This window comes from Delphinapterus leucas, chromosome 4 (assembly GCF_059928025.1).
Source record: "Delphinapterus leucas isolate spDelLeu-1000000601 "Yukka" chromosome 4, BTC_Dleu_Yukka2, whole genome shotgun sequence".
NCBI lineage: Eukaryota > Metazoa > Chordata > Mammalia > Artiodactyla > Monodontidae > Delphinapterus > Delphinapterus leucas.
Genome location: NC_143132.1, coordinates 146733461 through 146748920, shown reverse-complemented (window position 1 = coordinate 146748920; position 15460 = coordinate 146733461). Strand labels below are relative to the sequence as shown.

Sequence of the window (15460 nt, the reverse complement as noted above, 5' to 3'; positions counted from 1 at the left end):
CCCCGCTCGCCGCAGCTAGAGAAAGCCAGCGTGCAGGAACAAAGACCCAACGCAGCCAAAAAATAAATGAACTTATTTAAAAAAACATAAGACTAAGCAAAATACATTCTACTATTTACAGAGACTACTCTACGTATATAACCAAATTTCACACAAATTATGTACAATTTTCTATGCCCACAGCCCTACAGACCTTATGATTTTATGAACACAAACTGTTTTCTTAGATATATCATGAAGTTTTGTTGTTAAACATTAATTCTAATATTATAATATAAAAAAAGAATTTTACGCAGCCTAGAAAAGAAAAAAACAGTATTATTGCATTTTTACCTCAAAGACAATAAAAAAAATGTGAAAAGAAAACCAAAAAATGTATAGGCAGGTGTTTCCTATAAGAAGAAATAATGTAACTTATTGTCAAAATGTTTTGTGCATGCTCTTTTAAAAGATTAAGTTTGTTCAAAACCTGAAAAAAAAAAAAAAAAACTTAAACAATACTGCAGTAGAGGATAAACACATGCTAGTTCCTGCAATACAAATCCAAGAATTGCTTACCCGGACATCACATAAGAGATGCACTGAGACTCAGAAGTCCCATCTCTAACCTGACATACACACAGAACTGGGCTGTACTAGCCTCTTAAGTTCCAGAAAATAAGAATAAACCACACTCCAAGTGGAAGGTGACACACACCCACCCTCACCGAGACAGCTAACAGATAAAATCCTTCTCCACTCGGATTGCCTGAACACACCGATGCTTCCCCATACGTTATCTTTACCTGCGACAGTGAGTTAACAAGTACCCAAGCCACCAAAAAGCAGGGCTGTGAGAGGCACCTGTCCCAGGAAGTGTAACAAAAGGGAATACTTAGGCGACCGGGGACTCCGACTCTATCAGGCAGATGGCTTTAATTACTACACTTCTATAAACTAATTCATTACAGTCAGTAGGACACACATAAAGACAGCACAGCACTTTTAAAAAATCAACCACAAAAGCACTGTTAACCTTGTGCCAAAAACATGCCCAACCAAAATTGTTCTACCTTCTCTTTCTGAAGATAGTGACTACATTCTCATTGAAATATAGATGGGAAGATTTACTATAAACCACAATCAAATATTTGACACCCAAACTCCAAAGACCACAGCAATCCACTTAATACAAGCACGTGAACGTCTAAGTGAAGCGGCGCAAGCACGCAGGGAACCTGGAGGTAATCACCACTTCCCAGCCAGCCCCAGCACAGCGGACCCTTTGCCAGGGGGAGCACCACAAACACGAAGGTGGGCATGATCTTAGCGTCTGCGTGATCAGTCCAATCAACTATTTGGGGGTCAATAAAAGGAGCTAAAGACACTTCACCAATAGTCCTTGCTTCTGAAGCAAATTTAGTTACCCAACCTGCACGTGGTTAAAAGGATTTCATTGCAAATTTCCCAAAGCCAGCAAATCAACCAAACAAGGTATCTTTCCTACAATGTTCTATGTCAATATCTCAATAAAAATGGGGGGAAAATAAAACTAAGTAGGTGTCTTTCCTGAGGTTGTCTGAGGGGCTTATTATGTGTGACATCTACATTTTTAAATGTAAAACTATTACATATATTTTGCTTACATAACCAGTAATGATACTTTAACTAAGGCTCAATGAAAAAGTAAATCCCCAAATTTCAGATGACACCATAGTTAAGCTTTTCTTTTTTACATTAAACAGAACTATGGTTCAATTATTTAAGTTTATTTAAGTAATAATAACCATTATGTAATTCCTTTCACAGACTCTCCAGTTTTCATGCATGTTTACAATATATCGGTTTAATCTAAGTTAAATTATTATTTGTAGTAAGTCAAGGCTAAATTAGACTAATGCATTAGAAAATAATATATGATAGTAAAGTTGCAAACAGTCTAATCGTCACATGTTATATGTGGATTTCATTTATCAAAAGTGAGCCTTAAACAAGCTCATCAAAACAAAGCAATTAGTTTATTTTGCCAAGAATCTGTTGTCAAAATTTAAGCAAATAAGTGTATAAACTAAGTTCACATATTTACCAGTTCAGTTGTTTGTAAAAAGGTAACAAAAATAATATATGAGGTAAAACACAGTTTATTAAAAAAAAGATTCAAACCATTAAAACAAATATTATCATAAGAAACAAGGGATTTTAGTTTAATTCAAACTGAAGTTTTTCCACAAATCAATCCACTTACACAAATTGGCCACCAAAGCCTAAACAATGATCTGTCATCTGAAACAGCTTTGATGTAACATAGTCTTAAGTGTGACAAAAAAAGTCTTACTATTAAACAGTTTTTCCTAATAAAGAATCATTTGTTCTAGCTGAGTGAAACTTTCTTCGAATGTTATTATTGCAAGTTTATATACTATATATGACTCTCATGTAAAGAACCATATTAAATTCACCACAAACTTTAAGTCTTATTAGAATTTTTCCTACACAAAATAGCTGTCAACTAGCCACAGAGCCATCTGCAAAACTTTCACTTTCACTAACAACCATAGTTGCTGTCTTTGCTTTCATATAAAAACAAAATCAGTGAAATCAGAAATCACACCCAACAACGCACTCAATATTGGAAACCTGCCCTCTCACCTCTGATGCACACCACCACCAATTTAAACGACAAAAACTCCACACTGGCCTGGTTTCAACACTGAGTTCACATCAAAACAGAAAGAATTGTCTTAAAACAGCCAAACAGCCATCTTGCAACTACGGCACCAGATGCAAGATACTGTTTAAGGTGGGAGATAGTTTCTCTCCTCTTTCCACTACGTACCTGCACGTCATTAATCATTTCTGGGCAAGCACGTTAACTTCCTCTAAGTAAACTCAGACCAGAAAGTTGAGGGTATGTGGTCATAAAGGAGAGAGCGTTTTAAATTCAACCTGCCTCCAATCACCCGTTCTGACTTAGTCACAAGCCATGACGACAAGAAGTAATGTAAACCATGAAGAACACTGTTTAATGTTCCAGCACTTTTAAAAATCAATTTCCAACAGGATAACAATTGAATAATTATCAAATAGCAAATATTTTAGCCACGCTGTTATTGCACCATTGAAGAAGTCATTTAAAACCCTCACGCCTCTTGCACTAAAAGGTGACTGTATTTGTTACCCTATAATTTCACTACCTTATTGTTATTGCGTTACTCTGTTTTTTGGTGACGCCACTCTACCACTGCAAACATACTTGCGGAATATCCCATTTCTGGAGAGACAACCACCACCACTGTCTTCCACAATCATTAAAGTCCAAACCACAATGATGTTTTTACTAACTAATCAGGCTACAACAACAATAGTTGCGCATCAGACCAACAGTTCAATTACCTCTTCCGCAAAAGATACAAATAAATAAAAATCCGTAAGTACTTACCTACAGTTGGGAGGCGGGTCCAACGTAATTTCTGCAAGTTCCTTCTGAATTCTTCAAAATAAAGACAAAGAAAGTTACATTAAAATGTCTTCACTCTTTTAATATTTCATTAAAATTATGCTTTTACACTAGTATTTCCCGTTTGTATGCTTTTAACTTGAAATACTAATACCATATAAATCATCATATACAATACCAACAAAGTAGTAATTTCTGCCACAGTTTTGACAATGCTCCTACAAAGAGTAATGAGACTGGCCACCATCGGTGCTTGCAGCCTGTGTTAGCAACACTATAAGTTCAATGAAAACTTCGTTAAGCCACTGCTAACACTAACCAAAATTTCTAGTTTAAATTGGAAACGTTTGCCACACTATTTATGGATCATTCCAACTTCTGATCTGTGCTAGAACATCCCATATAGGATGGAAAAATGATCATATTAAGTTGAATCCAAGCATCCTGACTGAGCCAATCAACTGGTGAAGAAAGGATTATCACGATCTCATTCTAACACCCAAAGCCGCTATCAAAGTATAAATGGTATTATTCCCTGAAGCCTCTAGGTTGGGGCAAGTTGAGGCTTTCAAGTTTCAATAAGCCTTACTAGAATTCCTTCATTTTAATGTAACTGCATGAGCTTTGTGCAAAGGGGGGGGGGGAAGAACTTTTATTTTAAAAACCTGTTTTTGCCCTCATGAGTTATTTTCATCTTTTATTTTTAACTGCACCTAACCCCCTATACATATACAAAGGCTAACAGTGCTACACTGTTTTGTAAGAGTATACTTAGCAACGTTCTATCATTCATGTATTATTAAAAGTAGGCTTTGTTAAGCCTAATTTTTTTAAATTCTCAAAACCATTTCTTCTCCTCTGCCTTGGTTTTAAAATATGAGATTCACTAACTGCTGGATGCCTGCTCTTTTGGTAATGACAGGTGACTAAAAGCACCATAAAAAAATAAGAATTTTAACAAAGACATTTATTCTCAAACAGTTTCATTCTGTGCCTTTTCCAAGACAACCAACGGAAGCTCAGAATTGGTGCAAATCCCCCAGAAGCACGGCCACCAACCTCCCAAATGAAGCGCATGGTCCAGATATAATGGTCACTTCTCTAAGCCATGTGACTCAGGGTTGGGGAGGCATTATGAAGTAGAGCAAGCCTAACAAATTTAAAGCCAAAAAACCTATTAATTCTGCTATCCCATTAATTGAGGACTCTTGGGCAAAAAGACTGCTCACACCTGCTCCCTCTCTTTAGGCCTCAATTTTCTCTCCTATAAAATGAAGAGGTTCTAACTAGGACAAATTCCAGGACCTCTTATCGTTAGAACATATGATTTCCTTCTAATATGGACTCTGTGATGTGTTTATATGCATTTAAAGTACATATGGCCCAGAATTAAATAAGAGAAATCTCAAAGATCTGATATAGGAGACCACCCTTCGTAGATTTCACACAAAAATATAAATAAAACAGGCACTTGAAAACAAAATGGGTAAGTCCAGGTTAAAGACAGCAAACTGAGAACACACACATTCACCTCCCACTCCTTCAGGACCCCATGGTAATGGGGGGGGGAGCAGGTGGAGATACAGAAAATGCAAAAAGGAATAAACAGCAAAGAGAAGGGGGTGGTCACCAAAGGAGGAGAAATTTCAGTGTATTTCTGGAAGACAAAGCAGATGGGTGTAGATCAAACAGGTTGAGATGGTCAAGAGGGGACTGCGGAGTACTTAAAGATTAAAAAAGACCTACTATTCGGGGAGCGGGGAGAAAGTCAGAAATCCCAGAAGAGATTACATTTCCTGCCTAAGAAAATCGTAGATCGAACAGGAAGGAAACTCAAACGTAAAATAATTTTAATCATGTAACAGATATTAAGGGATAAAACAGAAAGATTTGACCTATTTCACCTAAATGCTATGACTCACTGGGGAGCCCTGAGATCATAACATTGGACTTAGAGGAAATCTAATCCTAACACCGTGTTTGGCGTGGCACTAAATATTTAGGTAAACGTACAGACAGTTTATTGGCCTTTTACTTACAGATAAAGCACAGAAGACAGGTTGTAGTTGCACTACACAATGAAAACGTTACTAACCTTGAAGATGTGAAATTGGGTGTAGCTAATAGAAACCAACAAAAAGTGGATGGGGGGCTGCGAGTAGATGGAAAGAAGAACAAAGGTACTAATATCCCCATTTTACAAACTAGGGAACCAAGGAATACTGTTGAAATGTGAGGGAATAAGAAATAGTGGCTTAACTATATTATTTAATTTAGAAAGACAACCAATACTCTTTCTTTTAAATATAACTATCATTAATCGGGAGGAGGGAAAAAAAAAAGAAAGCAGGTGAACAAGCTACATCCTCAAATTTCATAGCAAGGAGACAAAAGATATTATTTAAGTTAACAATTCAACAAGCAGGTATATGCGTAAGATTTAGGGTTGTGCAGAAAACCCGTAGCAGGACAAACCAGAGACAGCTAAAGGAATGCAACTGGGACAGGGAGAGTGTTTCAACAGAAAACTGTTGCTTTGCATTAAAAATGTCTCTGTGCTGTTTAATCTGTTGCCAGAAACATGAATAACTTTCATAAAATTTTTCTATTTAAGTACAGTTGATTTACAATATTGTTAGTTTCAAGTGTACAGTAAAGTGATTCTGATATATACATATATATATACGCACATACCTATATGTGTGTGTGTATACGCATATATATACTTTCATTTTTATTTTTTATTCTTTATTTTATTTATTTATTTATTTTTTGCGGTATGCGGGCCTCTCACTGTTGTGGCCTCTCCCGCTGCGGAGCACAGGCTCCGGACGCGCAGGCTCAGCGGCCATGGCTCACGGGCCCAGCCACTCCGCGGCATGTGGGATCTTCCCGGACCGGGGCATGAAGCCGTGTCCCCTGCCTCAGCAGGTGGACTCTCAACCACTGCGCCACCAGGGAAGCCCTATACTTTCGTTTTTAAAATAAGAGGACCAAAAGAACAGGCATTCAAAAGAGTATGCATGCTTAAACTGTCAAAGAAAACTATTTTTAACATAAAAGAACTTCTTTGGGATCTTCAAATAACTCATCCTGCTTTATACTTATACTGTCCCTTTTGGTTTAAAAAATTGATGTCATAATTTTGTCACATAATTCTATAATGGAACTTGAAACCCCTCCAGATATCTATAATTCTAAATCTAATTATTCAATACAAAAGGCAATTTATAAACTTGCAATTGATAAACCTGACAATTCTGAGCAGTGAGTCAATATACTATAATATATCTGGAGCCACTGCTACCAAAGAATGGCTGTATTTCTCCTGACAGAAAAGATTATACGAAGAATTGCTATTTAAACGGTTGCAAGATGTCCTGCTGTTTTCAATAACAGCAATTCAATTCTATCTCAAAAGTTGTAATCATGGTATGTATTAAGTTTCTCAGTCTTGACACGCGGGGTAAGGAAGGCAGCTATTTCAGGCACTGTCCCTTAGGGTGATGAAAAACGAAAAAGTATCAATAATTCACACTTACCGTGTACCTTTTACATGATGATCTTAGGCTATTAAAAGTGAATTAAATAAATCTCACAGAATTTTCTAAGTATTACCGTTTTATCAGTCCCCATTTAGGAAACTAAGGTTAGTAACTGTACGCTGGTATGGTGAAAAGACAAGCAATTATCTTGCTAAGTCAAATAAACAAAAAGACCTCTCCTCTCTCTTATCAGAACTTTTAAGACAAAATCCTTTCTTGAGACATAAATCAACTAGACAATCGCCTAACTCGAATTTCTGTCCAGCAGTGCCACTTCCTTAGTCGTTATGATACAGAAGCCAGTGACTGCACATGGCTACGGAGTCAAGTCAGAAGCAAAATGCAGACTAAATTTCAGTTTGTAAGACTTCACCCAATACCTTAAATGTTCCAGGAATGGTAAGAGTATTGCACGTGACTGTCATCTGCTAAAAAGAAAGGGGACTGGAGGACGAGGGCCACAATCATGATTCATTCAGCCTTGACTGAAGAAAACAGCACCAAAACGACAAAAATGGAGGCAATATGAAACATTCATTTTAACACCAACTTATTGGACTTATGGTTCAGAAAAATGAAGCGGTGTATAGGTACTGACATGTTTAAAACACAAACATATTTTAGGCTAAAGAAAATTCAGTAACTTACTCAGGGCCAAGCAGGACATGAATATATGACATGGGGATTCGCAAAGGTGTTTGCTTAACAGTTATTATTTTAAAAAACCTTCATCCACTTAGATGACTTTCTATATTCCCCTACCATCTGCATTCCTCAAAACCTTCCAAAATGAACTCATTCTCAAGAAGAAAACATCATGCAACTAATTACTAAAATTTTTTAAATCTCAAAGTAGTCTCTGAATTAACCCAGAAAACACAGAGCCATTGCAAGTAATAAACCTAGAGTTTAATTCTGAATGGTGATACATACCACGCACCTGTGAATCCAAAAGACCACTGATTTTTAAGACACCCTAAATTAATGATTGTGTGCGTCAACTGTAAGATGCATCCTGATTTCAGGAACATTAAAAAGTTTTTAAATGCACATTCAGAATCAAGAAAATACAATAATTATGAAAGATTATCTATAAAGAGTATTACTTCATTCTTATGTGGAAAACAAACTTAGATGAGCCCATATAATAAAAGTTCACATTGGAATACATGTACACTGAAATCAACCTTTCAACCTAACAAAAACTTAGAGTCTAAAGCTAAGTATCATCCCTAGGACAGTATTATATTGTATCCAGTAAAATCACAATGTCCACTCTGAACAAAGGTAGTATGCAATAAATGTGATTTAAAATTCACATTTACAGGGACTTCCCTGGTGGCGCAGTGGTTAAGACTCGGAGCTCCCAATGCAGGGGGCCCGGGTTCCATCCCTGGTCAGGGAACTAGATCCCACATGCATACGCGACTAAGAGTTCGCATGCCACAACTAAGGAACCCGTGAGCCACAACCAAGGAGCCCACCTGCCGAAACTAAGACTCAGTGCAACCAAATAATAGATAAATAAATATTTTTAAAAATTCACATTGACAGTACAGTCAATTCAATGAAGAGCTCAAAATAGATGTTTTATTGAATTGACTAGTCCATTTAATGAAATCATCAAAATTTGTTACTTCAGGCATAGTCCAACTACAAATAAGACAAATATATATATACAAAACCAATATAATTAGAAGTATAGCAAATATACCAAGAGTGATACAGACGTTTTCGAGAGAACAGACCGTGATAAGAGCATGCCAATTTTTTAAGAAACCAATTCAAGCCAAAGAGGAGCAAAAATGCATCAAAGAAGTAACTAAAATCTCCCTCTTAGCTCTGAAGAAGACAGAAATTAATTTTTACCATAGTTTAAATAAAATTCCCAGGAATTCCCTGGCAGTCCAGTGGTTAGGATTCTGCACTTTCACTGCTGAGGCCCAGGTTCTATCGCTGGTCAGGGAACTAAGATCCCACAAGCTGTGGAGCACGGCCAAATAAGTAAATAAATAAATTTCCCATTTAATATTTTCTGTATCCAACATTACTTTTCTGTAATACCTGAAAACTGAAATTTTTTTTCAAGAAAACATGTTTCTACACCTAATTATTAATTCTACAATTATAGCACATTTTACGCAATTGAACATCTATGTGCAAAGTACTTTTCTTGAGTTACTATAAAAATCTGAGTTTTTCTAGTTTAACAAACAGCATTAAGTCCTCAGAGTTTAACATATACCTCATTTTCCTAAAGTTTATCAAATGGACTTGGAGAAATATCACAGTAGACTTTAACTGGCTGTGAGGATGGGACCCTTATTATCCCCATTTTACAGAAGATAAAGCTGAGGTTTAGAAATGTTAAATTATGCATCTAATATCACAGAGAGACTAAATGCCAGAACCTAGAATCAAACCCGGATCCAGATGATTAACTCTGGCTCACAAAAGGACACTATTTGGAAAAGACGTCTCATCTGATTAAAAATCATTTATCAATAACAACAAGTCAGAATTTTATTTTGAAACTGCCTCTAACTTGGATCTTCTGAACACATTAGTACTGGGACTCTAATCTCCACAGAAGATCCAACTCTTACAACAAACTCAAGATCTAAGGCAGCCAGTAAAAAACTATCGTGACCCTATTACGTTAGGCACTGTGGTGAATTAAAGATGTTAAGTCCCTGCACTCATGAGTCCCAATGTTTTCCTCAGTTGTTAGAACTTAAGCAGAGACGGTGGGGGGAACAAAATTAACTTCACTATCAGCTAAATTGGGGAAAAGGAAAAGGGAAGAATTAAGTTTTTTGTGTTGGGTTTTTGGGGGGTTTTTTTACTTAAAAAATTAGCAGTGAAGCAGCATTTTTATATTTAAAACAAGTAGTAAATGACTAAGTCACTTCAGACACTGTCCCGAAAACCACCCAGAGACCATCTAGAGGAAGGTCATCAATCACAGTTTGAAAACCACAGATTCACAAGAATATATCTGTCAATGGAGGGATTTTTTTCAGCCAGGAAGCAACTCAAAAGACCCTTCTTACTCTCAGCAGTGCAGTAATACCAACTGCTATTATGAGCCAATCAGACACTGACTGATTAGAGTTTCTCCATTTACATGGGCCAGAATCTGTACTTGAGAACCTCCTACCCACCCACACCCACCTCCATTCCTTCATCTAAATGCCCTATTTTCTCCATCCCCACCTTCCTTATCCGCTCTAACTCCACCCCCACTTCTCCGCAGCAGGGCATTTTGTGTTGCCACCAGGTCCACCAGCTGAGGCCTCCTGGATTTGTGGTGTGACAGCAGAAACAAACTGAACCCTTTCCCCATGCTGGCATATTCGCGTATAGAGGCTCGAAGGTTTAAAGTTCTAGGCTACCTGACTGTCACATAGGTCTTTCAACAGACGTCAGGGATCAGCAGCACACGTCTGGAAAAGGGAAACTGAGTACCCTAGTCCCTTGGAGCAGGCGGCTCACCGCGCACCATCACTCCAACACCTCTCCCTAGAAAGTCACGTCCTGCCAGGGGCCTGAGAATGTTCTTCCCAATCCTGTGGACTGACTAGGCCAGAGAGAAACAAGGTCCACTAGCCCACATGGTTTATAATCTTTGGGATGGGTTCCCCCTAATTCATACTACCGAGTAAAGTAATAAAGCTACCATTCAACATTCAGACATTCCACTATGCCTAAAATTTAGACTGCTTTTCTTTACACTTCCTATTTGATATTAAAAAGGTATTAAAACAAGAACAGTACATCACAGGACCAGGCGAGATGCTACTAAATTCAATTCACCTTTAAATTATTTACCAAGAGATATTCTGTAACGTAACAATATTAGAGCAGATCTGTCTGCTGAGCCCAATGACGTGCCAATCATCACAAGCGATTGATGTGGCAATAGGGAATCCCTCAAATATCTTCCTTCCAGACCCAGCTATCCTCCGGAGAAAAAGAAAATCTGCATCAGGACTGAACCACTGCCTAATATGATGAAACCAAGATGCATTTGTGACTAAACTCCTGCATTTCTCACTTTACTAACAGGGAGTAGCAGGAAATACAGTACCATCCAATAACTATTTCAATGGCCTCCCACTCTTTATTCTCTGCTACTCAACAGAATAAAATATTAATGGTCAAGGAACCATAAATCAAATCATCACACTTTTACATGCATTTTCCTATACATACTCACCTAACAATACATAAACACACACACACGCACACACATGCACACACACGCACACACACACACACGCTATGGATATGTACTTTATAAATCTGCCATGCTGTTTAACTGACTTTAAATACCAAAAAGTTCATATTGCATACAGTTAAAACCATGAAAAAGAAGTAATCTTGAAGAAGAAAGAAAAGTCCATGAACTTCATGGTCCACATACCAGATAAATGACTAAATGCAAGAGAAAGAACTTAAGATGATAAATTGATACTAAAACCAAAGAGGTTACAATAATTGAGGTACCTTTTAGCACTAGTTGACAATTTAGCAGCTGTTTTGCTGGATATTTTCCCCTCCTTTTTCTTGGGCTGAACTTGCTCTCTTTCTGGCTCTTGCTGGACACTTTCACGTTGGTCTCCATCAGAACTTCCTCCACTAGTGCTTGGACTGTCATCAACTCTTTGTGCCTCAGTGGACATTTTAGATCCTGGATTAGAGAGTTAAAAATCATTTATTCAGTTGTGGGAGGACTGCAGTAAGGTACCTCAAGAAGAGAGAGACAGTGAATCTTAGACGAACCAAGGAAAGCTCACTATAAAATGAATGACTTGGTCACTTTACAAAACAGCTTTGGGAGTTGCCAAAACTTTTCTTTCATCCATTCAAAGTGTACTGAGGAGGGAAATGAAAACATACAAAATATATACACAGAATGCTCACAGCAACATTATTCATAGAACCAAAAAGAGGAAACAACTCAAATGTCCACTAACTGACGAACAGATAAACAAAGTGTGGTACATCCAAACGATGGACTATTACTCAGCCACATAAAGGAATGAAGTACATGCTACAACATGGATGAACTTTGAAAACATTATGCTAAGTGAAAGAAGCCAGTCACAAAGGACCACAAACTGCATGATTCCATTTATACGAAACGTCCAGAATAGGTAAATCCACAAAGACAGAAAAGTCAATAAGCGACTGCCAGGGGCTGGGAGTGAGGGAAGAATGGGAAAGGGCTGCTAATAGGTGCAAAGTTTCCCTTTGGGGTGATGAAATGTTCTTAAATTAGATAATGCTGATGTTGTACAACTCTAAATATTCTAAAAACCACTGAGTTACACATTTTCAAAGAGTGAATTTTACAGTATGTGAATTACACGGCAATAAATCTGTTAACCAAAAAAACCTGAGGGCCTACTGCCCACCAGGCACTGTGCTAGGCCCTTTGGTCCCACAAGCATGAGAAATCTGATCCAGTGGGTAAGCCAACTTGCTAAGGGCTGTAACAGAGGTTAGTAAAAACAGCCGCAAGAACAGAGGAATGGGGCACACTTTCGCACCAATATCACATGAATACATCCTCCGGGCTGGTCTAAGGTTTAAATCCTCTAAACCAGTCAATTGTTTGAAGTAACCTTTGTGATAACAGAAGAACACAGAGGCCTCCATGACTCTAGATAAAAACTGAGCCGTATCACAGTGCCAGCGCCGATCCAACAATATACCAAGCAACCACGTTTCACAGGAGATGAAGGCTTTATGGAAACAATGAAGGGTTCTTCCCCGCCCCCCGCCCCAGTCTGGATGAAATATCCCTCAAGGCTTTCAAATTCCCTGTGCCCTGAGTTCATGCTCCACAAGCAACTCTGATTACTAACTCAATTTCCTCAATACCTTGGTACACAGGTACTGTAAGTTGTTATAACCTAGATAACACATAAAAAGTGCCAGTCCTCTTCACAACTGTCATTCTATCATAATCAATTTCTGAGTTTGAGCACCATGAATACATCCCTTGTGACCCAGCTAGGTTAGAGTTTACTGACAAGTCCAAAACCAAACTGACAAAACCCACACCCAGACTCTCAACGATGTTACTGTCACCTCATAACCACTTGAGATGGTGCAGCTACCTTCTGAGGTACCTCTTCCTTAAAAAACAAAACTACCTTTAAGAAGTGACATTAGGGGCTTCCCTGGTGGCGCAGTGGTTGAGAATCTGCCTGCCGATGCAGCGGACACGGGTTCGAGCCCTGGTCTGGGAAGATCCCACATGCCGCGGAGCAACTAAGCCCATGCGCCACAACTACTGAGCCTGCGCTGTAGAGTCCGTGAGCCACAACTACTGAGCCTGCGCATCTGGAGCTTGTGCTCCGCAACAAGAGAGGCCACGACAGTGAGAGGCCCGCGCACCGCAATGAAGAGTGGCCCCCGCTCGCCGCAACTAGAGAAAGCCCTCACACAGAAATGAAGACCCAACACAGCCAAATAAATTAATTAATTAATTAATTTAAAAAAAAAAGAAGTGACATTAACAACACAAAATATACCTTTAAGAATCACAGATAAATGGGACAAATTCCTTTTGAAAAAGATACTATGTTACTCTCAATCAAATCAGGACTTGAAATAAAACTGTATTTGATAGATCGAGAATAAGAATCAATACGTAAAAGAGAGACACCTCAAATAAAGCACTGTTTTTTATTACTATAATCGGTCCAAATGTATAGCTAGCTGACAATGATTAAAACTCATCATCACCAAAGATTTAACTTGTAGCTTGCTCTAAATCAAAGTGATTTCCTAATACAGACCTTTAAGTGGTTGAAATTTGTATGGTAACACAAACCAAAAAGCACTGCAAGAGAACGGAGGAATCAGGAAGTACAGGGGGTGAAGAGTCAACAGAAATTCCTGAACGTCTTCAATAAGACAACACGCAAACACAGCACCACCACCCTCTCACCCTCAACGGCCCCCTCCTCCATGCAGCTCTGAAACACACAGGGAACCCTGACTGCTTTTCTCTCTACCCTGTAAATGGAGAGCATGAGTCTCCACAGCCGTGACATCTTTTATGAGCACTAAAGTCACTTAATAGAATCCTGAAACACACAGGGAACCCTGACTGCTTTTCTCTCTACCCTGTAAATGGAGAGCATGAGTCTCCACTGCCGTGACATCTTTTATGAGCACTAAAGTCACTTAATAGAATCCTGAAATTTTATATCAGTATGTTTCACATCTAGCTCTAACAGTCCTAACATATTTCTTGCTTTTTTTTCCTTTCATTGCTATTTCACTTAAATTCTCACCCTTGGATTTAACACTGATTTCTTTTTTCAGCTTACTTCTTTCAGTAAAAAAAATACATCAGAAGTTTAAAACCTTACAAGTATGTATATAAAAGCATGTTAGATAGAGCAGACGTGCATGCGAGTAAGAAAGAGAATAATTCTCAGAGAAAGGCCCTCAGACACAGCAAAATTCTGCTGGCAATATTTTGAGATATGTGAAATGAGTGAGAAATTATTTTATACGTCTTAAACCAGAAGCAATCCATTATATGACAAACATATGGAAACCTAAGTAAAATTCTTTTTTACTGAACCTCCAGCTTCAGTTTAATAAACTATGCCTAGAAATTCAGTTGTATATTACATTAGTTATAAAGCTACACGTTCATCTTAATAATTTTATTTATGTGTAACTACATAATATCTAGTAATGCCACAAGTATATATAATTACTTAAAAGACTACTCAATGATATCATCTGAGCCATAATCTGAAACCCAAATTTCAGAAACTGCTCCAGAATATCAGAAGACTAAAATTAGTCTCACTAGAGAACTATTAAAATACCCAAATAGATGTATAATTTCTACAGTTTCACAATAAGGAAAAAAGATTATTTCCACTTTGGACCTAAGATACCTTATTTTGTCCAAATCTTAACCTACAGATGATAAATTTGCTCAAGGCCACGAATAACCACTATAGAAACTTGTGGAAACAAAGTTTTCATATCTTTTTCAAATATCAAGAGTAAGGGGAAATTCTGTAGCTGCTGGTTTTTGAATGCCTGCTTATGCAAAAAGTATGGGGAAAAACTAAGTGACAACTAATCTTTATGAAGAAAAAACTGTCTATAAGCATTTTAATGTTACAAGACTGGTGTTTTGTCTCTCTAAAGTACAAATGAATGAAACTTCCTGAATTAAAACTCTCTAAATGTTATCTTCTAAATCAGCGCTTTAAAATCATCTATTAACATTAATTCCTAAATAGCTAATTTGATCCAATTATCTAGAGTGAAGATGAACTTGAATCCCGCCATTATACACGTAGAGCTACTCTTCCATGATAGTTTCAAAGATATTAAGATACTTAAATTTTTGCTTTGTACTCAAAGTAAAACTTGGCTTCTAAACATAAAATAGTAGAGTAGAACTTTCCTCAAATACGGGTTATATTAAGAG

The 15460-nt window shown here is 37.7% G+C and overlaps 1 protein-coding gene across 6 annotated transcripts in view; it reads right to left on the bottom strand.

The window, feature by feature from the left end:
• The window catches only part of UBE2E2 (ubiquitin conjugating enzyme E2 E2), a 349817-nt gene that overhangs the window by 332386 nt on the left and 1971 nt on the right, over positions 1 to 15460 (bottom strand). For all 6 annotated transcript variants that reach the window (XR_016393147.1, XR_016393146.1, XM_089911202.1 and 3 more), the window contains exons 2-3: positions 11491 to 11674; positions 3419 to 3469 (exon numbers count right to left, since the gene is read on the bottom strand). Coding sequence is in view for 4 of the 6 variants with exons in the window: in XM_089911202.1 (XP_089767328.1) it covers positions 3419 to 3469; positions 11491 to 11666 (227 nt within the window). In the remaining 2 variants the exon portion in view is untranslated. The remainder of the gene's footprint in view (positions 1 to 3418; positions 3470 to 11490; positions 11675 to 15460) is intronic.